The 13,357-nt window shown below is 38.6% G+C and overlaps 1 protein-coding gene across 1 annotated transcript; it reads right to left on the bottom strand.

Moving 5' to 3' along the window:
• Window positions 1-3,758: 3,758 nt before the first annotated feature.
• Window positions 3,759-12,749, bottom strand: hsc70 (heat shock cognate 70). Its single transcript, XM_052106637.1, has 9 exons — window positions 12,612-12,749; window positions 9,404-9,613; window positions 8,880-9,085; window positions 7,392-7,544; window positions 6,545-7,100; window positions 5,438-5,640; window positions 5,075-5,273; window positions 4,688-4,920; window positions 3,759-4,343 (listed from the first exon to the last, which is right to left on the bottom strand). The coding sequence occupies exons 2-9, from the start codon at window positions 9,606-9,608 to the stop codon at window positions 4,167-4,169; spliced, it is 1,932 nt and encodes a 643-aa protein (XP_051962597.1). The 5' UTR covers window positions 9,609-9,613; window positions 12,612-12,749; the 3' UTR covers window positions 3,759-4,166.
• Window positions 12,750-13,357: the final 608 nt, after the last annotated feature.

The raw sequence follows: 13,357 nt of genomic DNA, 5'->3' as shown, positions 1-13,357 counted from the left end.
ATTAGTTTACAACAGTTAACATGAACTAACAATGAACAATATTTTTACTGCACGTTAAACTCAATTAATGTTAACTTCAGAACGTGCTTACACATTTTTAAAACTAAAGGTTTTGTGTTGACATTGGTTAATTCATTATGAACTAATGCGACCTAAAAAAGAACAGTTGTATTTTCATTCTTTAAAATTAACCATGATTAATAAATGCTGTTAAAATATTTTGTTCATTGTTAGTTTATGATGCCCAATGCACTTATTATGTAAAGTAAAACAAACCTATTGTAAAGTGTGTGTAGCTTTAAATAAAGTGTCTCCCTAATGCATTAATGCAATTTGTGCTAAAATGTAAAAGTTTTCCTCTCCATCTTTGCTAAATTATCTGAGGTAAACGCATTATTATATGCATTAATTTTTTAGTCTCCTTCACCATCCGATAATTATGAAAATGTAGTGTTTTTTGTGCTGGATGTGTTCTGTGATTATTTAACATTATAGTGTTAAATGGGCAACAACACTAAGAGTGCGAAAGGAATTGAAAACCCTGTGGTTTATGAGCTGTGGTAATGCACAAAACATCCTGTGCTAATCACAGTGGCGGCTGGTCCATTGCAGCTGCTGGGGCACTGCCTTACCTGGTGGAAAGTGTGTTTTTTTTTAATAAACATTTTTAAAGTAATTTTTGAAACCTTATTTTAAGTATGTGTGTGTATAAAATGCATAATAACGTGTAATATATAAAATATCAATCATTATGTGGGGGACAATTAGCTTCCTTTTCATCCCTTCTCTTGTCAAGAGTCCCGACCATACCAACTGTGCATGCTTGGGGCACTTTTTCCAGCGCCCCACAGTGGAGCAGTGTCAACCATTGCTGACACAAGATATTCAAATGTGCAAAAGAAATTTAGCTAATCAGCGGCCTCAATATTATGGGCTGAGGGGCGCTGAGAGTAGCTCAGATGTTCCCTCTCCCCATTGTCTCATATGATGACTGACAGTCTCTGCCAATAGATTGTAATACTATAGCAATGATGAATGCGTACACAGGAGAAGGATCTTAGCTGCCCAGTCTGCCCACAAATTCAATAAGATCTCTTCAGCAAAATCCATCCGAGAGGAGAACTTTGGTGGAGACACTATGGGTAAAAGAGCTTGGCCCAGATCAACCTGACATCAACATCAAACAACAGTCTAGCAAAAAGAGCAAAACGTACACACGATGCTTCTCCCATACTCAAATAATAGGGTAATTTATTATTATTTAAACAACAAATTTTTCTCCCAATGTGGCATGCCCAATTCCCAATCTGCTTTGAAGTCCTCATGGTCACGTAGTGATTCGCCTCAATCCGGGTGGCAGATGACGAATCCAAGCTGCCTCCGCATCTGAGACTGTCAACCCGTGCATCTTATCACGTGGCTTGTTGAGCGTGTTGCCACGGAGACATAACATGTGGAGGCTTCATGCCATCCACCGCAGCATCCACGCTCAACTTACCACGCGCCCCACTGAGAGCGAACCACATTATAGTGACCACAAGGAGGTTACCCCATGTGACTCTATCCTGTCTAGCATCCAGACCAATTTGGTTGCTTAGGAGACCTGGCTGGAGTCACTCAGCATGCTCTGGGATGTGAACTAGCAAACTCCAGGGGTGGTAGCCAGCGTCTTTTACCACTGAGCTACCCAGGGCCCCCAATAATAGGGTCATTGAGAAGTTTGCCACTCAGAAGGACAGAAGGGCAAAATTCCTATACAAATAAGATGTTTGTCTCACACACACACACACACACACACACACACACACACACACACACACACACACACACACACACACACAAACCACATTTGTAAAATTGTCATTTGTTTAATATTAGCATTAATAATATAAAGAATAAAAGAGAATTCAGTGTAAAACCATCTGCCTCCATAACAAAAAACATGCGCGTGCACTAAATGTTTCCCCGTGCACGCATTGGCTCAGAGCCCCACCTGAAAATTTGGGCACCAGCTGCCACTGGCTAAACACTTGAAGGCTGATGCCCTGGGAATAATCAGCAGATGCTCAGAATTCGACCCAATGTTATATTATAAGGAGAGCATATAATATCTGGCTCTAGAAACAGAACGGGAAAAGCAGTACAACAACAAAATGGGTTCAAGATACAGATAGCAGACAGATTGCTTCATACAGTATTCAGTTCGACAACAGTTCAAGGGTTCACTTTATCTTCATCATTTAAATTCTAAACATTGGACAGCCTACATTTAGATTTAAATAACAAATTTAAAGAAACGTATTGATTTTTAGAGACGATAGTGATGTGAAGTTAGACGATATATGATATGACCATTTACATTTTTTGGACCCACACAAGCAAAACTAATTAATGCATGTTTTTGAAGCATTTGAACCCAGTCAAGCATAGGACCCAAGCAGAGCTCCAAAAGGGGGTGCGAGCTCCAAACTGCCAGCAAAGATATAGGGAGCCCCTAACCCAACCCCTTACCTTGTGCGGAAGTGACACCCCCTTTAGGAGTAACCCCTCCCCCTTCTGGAGAAACCCTGTCCTCTTTTGTAGATTCCACCCACATTTGGAGATCTCCGGTCTGTAGCTATACTTACTTGGCCCTCTCCCCCTCCTGCTGAATGATCCGCTGCCGTGCGTAACAAAGGCACGACGCAACAACCAAAGATGGCTGTATATGTTAACATAAACCAACAATACAAAAAAACATGCAGACAGTGTTGTGCTATTCACCATACTGTATATTAATAGCTTTGATGCTGTGGATAAAAAGCATCAGGAAAAATGTATATATGCAAATTAAATTCCTTTCTCCAGGAGGGCAACAGGGACAACGTACAGCTGCAGGCCAGAGACCTTCAAATGGGGTCAGAATCTCCAAAATAGGGCATGGTTACTCCAGAAGAAGGCAGGGTTACTCAAAAGGGGGTTGCTCCCCCGAACTAAGTCACCCCACTATTTTGAGATAGGCGTAATTGGATTGGCTGATAACCTTGTCCACATGGATGAAGTCTACATTGTCAATGAACATTGTAAAATTTCTGTTTCATATCTTGGTAACAATTTACAATAACATTGTATTTGTTAACATTAGTAAATGTATACTTATAGTTAACATTGACAATATACAATACAATATTTATTAATCTTGGTTAATATTATTTTTTACATGTATTAATAATTGTTCTACATTGAAAGTTGTATACTTTCATACTAATTCATGCAATACTGTATGCAAGATTAATAAATGCTGTAAAAAGTCATTGTTTAATGTTAGTTTAAGATGTAATATCTAATGCATTAATGTTAATAAATAGAACCTTAATGTAGTGTTTCTCATGTAGCGTAGTGAATTTCAAGTAAAAATTCTGTTTCACTATTTTGTATGCGTACAGTATTTCATTTAAAGATCTTTTTTGCTCTAATTAAATGTTATCAGCCTATTTCATTTATTGGCATTATATTGGTTATTGGCCAGCACTTGAGTTATTGGTATAGATCGGCCAATGCAAAAACCAATATCAGCTGACCACTACTTGTATCACTCAGGATTAATAAGGGCAATCTTCTGCTTCCATGCATTTCTCCCATGTATCTCTGATATGAGGAAAAGTACTGGCTGAGTACTGAGCCAGGTCTAAATAATGTTAGACCTGGCTCTATGTTAGACATGGCTCCAGGCCTGGAGAATGGGCATTTTAGAAAAAAACACAGAACAAGATTTGAGGAAGATCCAATATGATTTATTTAAAATTACTTCAGTCCTAATGTAAACTCCTTGAAATGAATCATAAAGCAGTGGTGCAATTAAAAACCCATCCATGTAGAATCATAATTAAAAGGCTCCACCCACTTCAGTTAGGTATTTTCATTGCTATGTGTAACAACTTATCTAGTAACCCTGTAACCATTATATTATAGCTGTGCATACATATTGTTATGAAATATAAGCTAATGTGTGCAACTTGCTTTGGTCACATGGTATAAGTTGGTCTCATTCGGCACTGACCACTGTGATATAAATGTTATCAAATTCATTATAAGAAGCTTGTTTGAGAAATGCTGATGGAAATCACTCTTCAGTTTGATTGCACTACATATGAGCCTGGATTCCTCTTTATCTCATACTGTCGAGATTAGTCAACTTCTTCAATGGTAGGGCCAGAGGAGGCACCATGTCCTGCCCCTCCAGGAAATCCACCCGGCATTTCACCTGGCATACCCCCAGTGCCCTGATAGAGCTTGGCAATAATGGGGTTGCAAACTTTTTCCAGCTCCTTCTGTTGGTGCTCGTACTCATCCTTTTCTGCAGTCTGTGGGACAAAAACAATTATCATTGATTGTAAAGTGTGAATAAGGAAATTAAAGAAAGAATAGATTCAATGTTTGGAAATACAAATTATCATTACACAAACATTTCTTTGTTCTCTGTGTTGGCTTATTGGTTAATGATATTATTATTAATGATGTGTTATTGTGGAAAGTGTTCTTAGTGGCTACACAAATGGCTTTCACTTCCTCTAGGTCTAATTGTTAATCTAATGGAACATCACATTGTTCCAAACATCCTTTAATTACATAATCTTGACTGAGAACAAGTGTAACCTGTAGATATGCATATCATTTGTGCAGTTCAAATGTGTATGTAGTTACCTACCTGGTTCCTGTCCAGCCAGGCAATGACCTCATTGCATTTGTCAGTGATGGCTTTTTTGTCATCTGCACTGATCTTTTCCTTCAGCTTGTCATCTTCCACAGAGCTCTTCATGTTAAAGGCCAGGGATTCCAATGCATTTTTGGCTGTGACTTTCTCCCTCTGAGCATCATCCTCTGCTCGGTACTTGTCAGCTTCTTGTACCATACGCTCAATGTCTTCCTTGCTCAAACGACCTGAAAGAAGCAGATGAGATTACAAAGAAATTTAAGGCAGACAAATTAGATAATATTTGGATATTTGGAGTTTGCTAAAGTGAAATCTGTATAAAGTCAACTCTTCATGGAGAGTTTGGCCTAGGTCTCAGTGGCTTGTGTAAGTTATCCTTACCTTTGTCATTTGTGATAGTTATTTTGTTCTCTTTGCCCGTGCTTTTGTCCACAGCTGATACATTGAGAATGCCATTGGCATCAATGTCGAAGGTAACTTCAATCTGTGGCACTCCACGAGGGGCGGGAGGGATTCCCGTTAACTCAAATTTGCCAAGAAGGTTGTTGTCCTTCGTCATGGCTCTCTCTCCCTCAAATACCTAATGAAAAGAAAGGTAAAATCACTAATACGGACTACAAAGTGTAGCACAAAGTGCAAACACTTAAATGGTTTCAGGACAAACTAATGCAAACACCTCTATAGCTTCAATGGTTTCAGGAGGAACAATTAAAGTACAGATTTACAACAAGCACATTAATTTACCTGGATCAGTACACCAGGCTGGTTGTCTGAGTAGGTGGTGAAAGTTTGGGTTTGCTTGGTGGGAATGGTGGTGTTCCTCTTAATTAACACCGTCATGACACCACCAGCTGTCTCAATGCCCAGAGAGAGTGGGATGACATCCAGCAGCAAAAGGTCTTGGACATTCTCAGATTTATCACCTGCTAAGATGGCTGCCTGGACAGCTGGGTATGTTTTGGGGAAAGATTAGAACATCATCAACACATGCAATATGCCGAAACACAAATATGGTAAACACTAGGAAGAAGGAAACATTTTGAGGAGCAAAAGATGAAGATAACTTTTACCCTAATAAAATACCCTAATGCCCTCTTAAAAACAGTTTTATCCAGCCTAAGATGGTTTGCTGGTCTTAGTTAGTTTAAATTGCTTTCCCAGCCTTGCCAAGCTTTGGTCTTTATCTGGTCTAACTGGCCTCCATCTTGGCCATGCTGGTCTAGCTTGCCTCCATCTTGGCAAAGCTGATCTTTAGCTGGTCTAGCTTGTCTCCCAGCCTGGCTAAGTTGGTCTAGCTAGCCTCCATCTTGGCCAGTTTGATCTTTAGCTGACCTCACAGCCTGGCCAAACTGGTCTTTATCTGCTCTAGCCGGTCTCCACCTTAGACAAGCTGATCTTTACATTGCATAGCTGATCTCACAGCCTGTCCAAATTGATCTAGCTTGTCTCCATGTTAGCCGAATTGGAATTTATCTGGTCTAGCTGGATTCCATCATGGCCAAGATGATCTTTGGTTGGTCTTGTTGGACTCCATCTTGGACAAGCTGATCATTAGCTGGTCTAGCTGATCTTCTAAGATGGACAAACTAGACTTTATCTGGTCTAGCTGGCCTCCATCTTGGCCAAGCTGATCTTTAAATGGTTTAGCTGGTCTCCCAGCCTGGCCAAGTTGGTCTAGCTGGCCTCCATCTTGGCTAAAATGGTCTTTATCTGGTCTAGCTGGCTTTGAAAAATGGCTCAAAAACAGCTAGCAGATCAGTTTGTCAGGGATAGGAGACCAGCTACGAACAGCAAAACCTCTTAGGCTAGTTTAAGCTGTTTTATCAGCAGAGCGGAAATAGATCCTCCTACCAGCTCCATAGGCTACTGCTTCATCTGGGTTGATACTCTTGTTAAGATCCTGACCATTGAAGAAGTCTTGAAGCAGCTTTTGAATCTTGGGAATTCGAGTAGAGCCACCAACCAACACAATGTCATGGATCTGCGCCTTGTCCATCTTGGCATCTCGCAGAGACTTTTCCACTGGCTCCAGTGTGCCACGGAACAGGTCGGCATTGAGTTCCTCAAAACGCGCTCTAGTGATGGAAGTGTAGAAGTCAGCACCTTCATAGAGAGAGTCAATTTCAATGCTGGCCTGTGTGCTGGAGGAGAGGGTACGCTTGGCACGCTCGCATGCTGTTCGTAGGCGACGAACTGCACGTTTATTGCCAGTGATGTCCTTCTTAAACTTGCGCTTAAACTCTCCAATGAAGTGGTTGACCATTCGGTTGTCAAAGTCTTCGCCACCCAAGTGGGTGTCACCTGCAGTGGACTTAACTTCAAAAATGCCATCCTCAATTGTCAGAATGGACACGTCAAAGGTGCCACCACCCAGGTCGAAGATGAGGACATTGCGTTCACCACCAACCTATAGCCAGAAGACACAAGTTTTAATGACTAATGATAGCCTCAGTCATAATTTTCTTTCATTACATTTTGTTGCCATACAGTGAAAGAGAAAGGTGAGACTGAACATTCTGCCTAAAATCTCCCTTTGAGTTCCACAAAAGGAAAAAAAGACAAACTAGTTTGGAGCTAAATGACTGTGAGTAAATGATGACAGAATTGACATTTTTGGGTGAATTATTCATTTAAACTAGGCATATATATAAAAGCCCTGTACTAGTCTTGGTCAGTATATCTCAGGATATCTGTGTACCTTTTTGTCTAATCCATATGCGATGGCAGCTGCTGTTGGTTCGTTGATAATACGCAGGATATTAAGGCCAGAAATGGTTCCAGCATCCTTGGTGGCTTGGCGCTGAGAGTCATTGAAGTAAGCTGGCACAGTAATGACTGCATTTGATACAGTCTGAAATATGAAATCCTGATTAGTATAGTTCACATGATTTAGGCTCATTTTAATTTGTTCTGCATCCATTGTGAAACAAGCATTAAGCTTGACTTATTTATCAATTACTGGACTACTGTACGAGTTCATGTCGCTCAACTGGTAAAGAGCATCACACTAGCAATGCTGTAATTGTAAGTTTGATTCCCAAGGGAACACCCAGTGGCAAATTCTCAGGGACAGCAAAACCTCTGCTGGCCTAACATGCCAAATAAAAAAATATTGTTCATCCTTTCATTCTCAATCACCTTTTTGTGCAACTAAAGTCAGATTGTCAGATTCATCGGCCAATCAGATTGATTTATTTGTTCTTGGTGGGTGTGATCTTTAGGATCCGGTCGAGGCCTTCAAGCTGACCTTGAGTGATTTGTAATTTGAAAGTGAAGAGCGTGAAATCTAGCTAACAGTCGGCTGTCATCACTACCGCTATTGACAACTTCATGACAACTCTCATGAAGAAACGTTGGCCCTCAAACATTTTCAGGAGCTTTTATTGCAATTCTAGCAAGATATGCATGTTTGCAAAGTAAAATAGTTTCACAAAAACAAGCTATTTGATTGCTATCAAGTTCACTACACACATTCTTCCTGTAATCAAAGTAATATTTTATTCTGCTGTGTTATCAAATGGCTTCATCTTCACATCAAACCACACATTCAAATTGAATGTTTAATCCTGCATGTAAAATGCAGATATTTACCTTCCCTTTGTATGAGATATACCATCAGAGAAGCATCATCTGTGGTGACTTTCACAGAACAGCTCTTCAACATGTTTATTACCACAATATTTTTTCTGCTTTTGTTTTGAGTTTGGCATAGTAGAGAAAAAGATTAAATAAAAAACAGAAAAATACATTTTTCATGCATATACTGTAGAATTATTATGTCTATTATGACTATTTTGTGTGCAACGCTATAATAATGGTGTTGAAGGCTGCAGGGCAATTTCAGAACAAAGGATGTAACCTCATAACAGCAGTTCCTAGAATTTTAGGAACTGTCCTTGTGTGTGCACATTTCATCATATGCATATTTTCATGCACATATTTTCTCATGAATCTAACAACAATGTAATCTTCGCCTTGGCATGTTCATCCAGTTCCTGATAAGTGGTGATTGCTTCAGACATGAATTATAAATTAAATGAACTTGCAGAGGAGAGGTGTGCTACTTATGAATGATCAGACTTATGATAAAAGTCTTGACAAGTGAAAGTATTTAGATGTGCAACTTTGCTAGAGTGCTAAATGTTTTGGCTGGTCCTTGAATAACTTAATGTCAAGTCCTTCTCACCTTGCCCAGATATGCCTCAGAAATGTCCTTCATCTTAGTGAGGACCATAGAGGACACCTCCTCAGGGTAGAAGGTCTTAATCTCTCCTTTGTACTCCACCTCCACCTTGGGCTTGCTACCCTCATTGATGACTTTGAAGGGCCAATGCTTCATGTCAGACTGGACCACTGGGTCATCAAAGCGTCGACCAATCAGACGTTTGGCATCTGTTGAACAAATAAGATGGCAAAGGGGCGGGTAGTTGCAAGAAAATAATTGAACCTACATTAAGTAGGTATCAAATGAATTACAGTATTAGCATTATATAAACTGTAATGCCATCTAATGGCGAAGAGTAACACAAGTCAATTACATAAAAAAATATATCTTGTTACAAGTTATAAATAAGTCTTCATTGAGCATGCATGTCTCTATCTTGCATGTTGTCTTTATCTATTCATATAGAGTGCCTCAAATGTTACAGCTTGAAAATAGTCTTGAAGATCTAAATTAGAGCATGCAAATTCTGGAATTGACTTCCTTACCGAACACTGTGTTGGTGGGGTTCATGGCTACTTGGTTCTTGGCTGCATCTCCGATCAGTCTTTCTGTGTCTGTGAAGGCGACATAGCTGGGCGTCGTTCTGTTCCCTTGGTCATTGGCAATGATCTCTACCTTCCCATGTTGGAAGATGCCCACACAGGAGTAGGTGGTGCCCAAATCAATTCCAACGGCTGGACCTTTTGTCATGATTTCTAGATAAAATGACCAAAAGAGATTTTCGAAAAGTATTCCAATTAAGGGATTTCGTTTTAATCACGAATGATAGGTAAATGTTTACTTTCTTTTAAACTTATGCTTTTTAATTGCACCTAGGGTATGTGTCAACCCATATTTACATGTTTCTTAATTGGTCTATCAAGAAGGACAATCATCCATCCATCCATCCATCCATCCATCCAGATAAAAAGGCTTCCTAACCTTTTCTGTGTAAACTTATAGCCAATTTTACAACTTTGTTGCCATGATAATGTAATGTCAATAAACACAAAAAGGACTAAAAAATATTATTTAACAACTTATCAAATAATAGACAAGTTTTAACAGAAGAATTAATCCTTGAGTCCTTTTATAAAATTAGAAGTTTCACATTTCTGCCTCCAAAAATGGGCCCCATTCACTTCCATTGTAAGTGCCTCACTGTAACTTTTTGTAATCAGCATTATGCAACAAACGCTTTTGGTTTATTTTAATTTGTATTGAACCCGGAATATTCCGACAACAGCAATGCTCCTCAGGAATCAATGTTGTTTGTAAGTAACTTATTAAATGTTGGTTATTGTTTGCATAAAATCCTCAACCTTTTATGTAACATACTGTACATTCATTCTTAAGTCAGAAACGCATAGCATTGTAGACTTTACAGTTATCCTGTATAACTGTATCATAACTGTGAAGTCATACAGTTGGGATTTTATGTTTTTGTTGTTGTAGTAGTGATCATTTTTTTATTATTGTCAAAGAGCAGAAACGAAACAATAACTAAACAATTGTTCTGAATATGTGTGTGTATATATATATATAAGCTGTAGGCTATGTATCTATAATAAAAAAATATTTCAGTTTATATCTAAAAATGTGCATAATTATTATTAATGAAATGTGTAATGTATACAGACTGGCACCTTTCTAGCTGCAACCACATTCGTTGTGCAATGTAGTCATGCTGTCCCATGTTGTCAGCAGCTGTAGAAAGCCCTGGACTGCCTGCTTGGTAGGATGCCATGACTAAAGATCCAAATATACTTCATACGAAATCGAATAATGAATGGGTGTGACATCATTTAGAACAAAGTCTGGCCCAAAAGACGGTGTTTTTGCATTCAAACACGTATGGTGGTTCGTTAATGCTTGCCTGGGGGAACTTTTAGGAAAACTTAGAACCGACTGTTTAACACCTTCTTACTGCCATTGGTCTATGTCATCATTAGGTGTGACCTGGAGCTCCACCTACCTTGACGCAGACAGCTTATTCATTTCTGTTTATATTGTTCAGTCAGTCAAAACCAGTCAACAAGAACACACCGGCGTGTAGAGTGCGAGCTGGTGCAATTTTACCTACATCAGTATGATTGTTTATCAGTGACATTGCCAAGGGTGGCCCGCCTAAATTAGACCTTTTTAGGATTATTCTTTGACATAAAATATATATTTATAAATGTGTAAAAAAAAAAGAAAAGCACAAATTCTGATTTCTGAAAGAATTTTTTGAATGTGCCAAATTTTGGTAAAACAAATATTTGGGCTAAAATGTATTTTTATATTTGGTTCACACAGTACATAAAATCAAATGCAATTGTTTTGCCAGAAAATATTTGCTGCAATTTTGCTTCATACAGCCAATCTGATAGGAGCACATTGAGGCAGCTGAGAAATACAAAGAACTTATTGAAACAGGGGTCATGTGGTCTGCACAATCCACAAGATTTGCTGCGTCTGCATTCTCTGGGACTTAAGAGAAGTATGCACAGTGTAGAAGGAGTATGTTGACTATGAATTGAGGGTGTCACGTTCATCAGATACAGAATAACAGCACACTTTGTATGCACCAGTGTTTCCCGCTACTGAATCTCCAGCACCACGGCAAGAGAATTTAGCAAAATAACGCAAAAACAACACGTCTTTCTATTGCATTGTGTATGGCTGAACAAGCCATTTAAATAAAATTAATTAATAATATAATATGTATATTTGCTGATATAATCAAGCAAACAGTCTGCACGCGCTGCTCTGCGGAGCTCTGTTCTGTGCGCACGTGAGGTGGTTCTGTCTGTCTTCCTCTATGAATCTCATCTCATGCACAGAATTCAATTAACTGCCACTTCAAGTTACTATACAATTACAAATCGAAAATCTCATAATAATTTTTATGTGGACAGAAGTGGATATTACTTTTTTTTTGTTTTTTTTAACCAGATCCCATAGCAATGCCATGTACAAATTATGAAATTATTAGAGAATATTACTTGTATAATAATAATAATAATAATAATAATAATAATAATAATAATAGGGTTGTTGTTATTAGTTATAATACATTTGTAAATAGGCTCGACATTAACGCAGGTTTTTTATTTCGGCCGGACAAATAGCCTGATTAGAATTTCAATAACAAAAAATAACAGGCTATATTTGTGATGTTGTCTAGGCCTGTGCCATTTATTACAAAGTTAACATTCTTAATAATAACCCAGAGTTCATAACTGTATAATTAGCTAGTGTGTGATAATGTGTCATAATATAACACACAAGCAACTTTTTTACTCGGACAAGTGAATAAACAATTTACTTGTCTGAAGGACAAGCATGTGACAATATTTACTGAACTCACTGAATCAGTGTTGTTCAATGTTCAAAAGTGTAGTTAGTTACAGATATATACTTTTGCAATATTTTTTTTAATAAATGTAAAAATACTTCTGGTGCCATTTTATACTTCTCACATGCCAAAAGTTTATTGTGGGCCATGAAGCATTGAAGCACAGCTAGTCCAGACTGGACATAAACACCTTTTTATGGGCAGCTGTTTAATAGGAGCCCATAGCAAATGCCACAAAATGAACAAAAAGCACAGTAAAGCAGAAAAAAATGCTATCAAATCTATTCAAACCTGAAACGGACTCAAGCGGACAGAACAGAGCACCAAGTCAAATCTTTGCAGGCTTTTTGCAACACTTCAAAGAAAACTTTTACCTTATTGGCAAAGTTGTATTTGAGAGATAAATGAGTGGAAATGTGTGTCCTTTCTCTTCGTTTTTGGTCAAAGCTCGCACTCCTGCACTGCTGGATTCAGAGACAGAAGCCCTGGGCTCTAATATGTATATAGCCATGCCAGCCAGAGAGATTTCAGTGTGCAGTCACCTGACCGAGAGCAGCGAGAAAGTTCCAGGCTGCAGCTCTCATGTATTGTGGGCTCGCCAGCCTAATCTCTGCCATTCAGTGCTGTGCCAGGGGGACAAAGAAACACAGAAGGCACTTGTTTGCATTCAAGTTGATTTTCTGTCTCCGTTAAGTGTAGCACAAAATCTTTCAATTGAGTTCCCTTAATTTTTGACAGATTTAAGTATGTTTAGATTTGTTTTTCTGGTGCTTTTTGCCATAAAATGACTGATAGTGCTGTAGTGTGCAACATGTAGATAAACATATGCTCTCATAAGATATGTTTGTCAGACAGTTTTAAGAATTAAAACACAAAGGAGTAGTTCACCCAAATATGAAAATTCTGTAATCATTTACTCACACTCATGTCCTTCCAAATCCACATGCTTTTCTTTTTTTAGTGGAACATAACAAGTGTAGATTAGCAGAATGTCCAAGCTGCTTACTTCGATACAATGAAAGTGGATGGGGATCAAGGGCGGCCAAGCTCTTAATAATTAGGAAAAGCACTATAAAAGTATTACATTGTACTTTATTTATTGGTTTATTTAACACAGAAT

The sequence above is a fragment of the Xyrauchen texanus genome, chromosome 36, assembly GCF_025860055.1.
Source record: "Xyrauchen texanus isolate HMW12.3.18 chromosome 36, RBS_HiC_50CHRs, whole genome shotgun sequence".
NCBI lineage: Eukaryota > Metazoa > Chordata > Actinopteri > Cypriniformes > Catostomidae > Xyrauchen > Xyrauchen texanus.
Note: the sequence above shows the minus strand (reverse complement) of the source record. Positions and strands in the feature narration are given on the sequence as shown.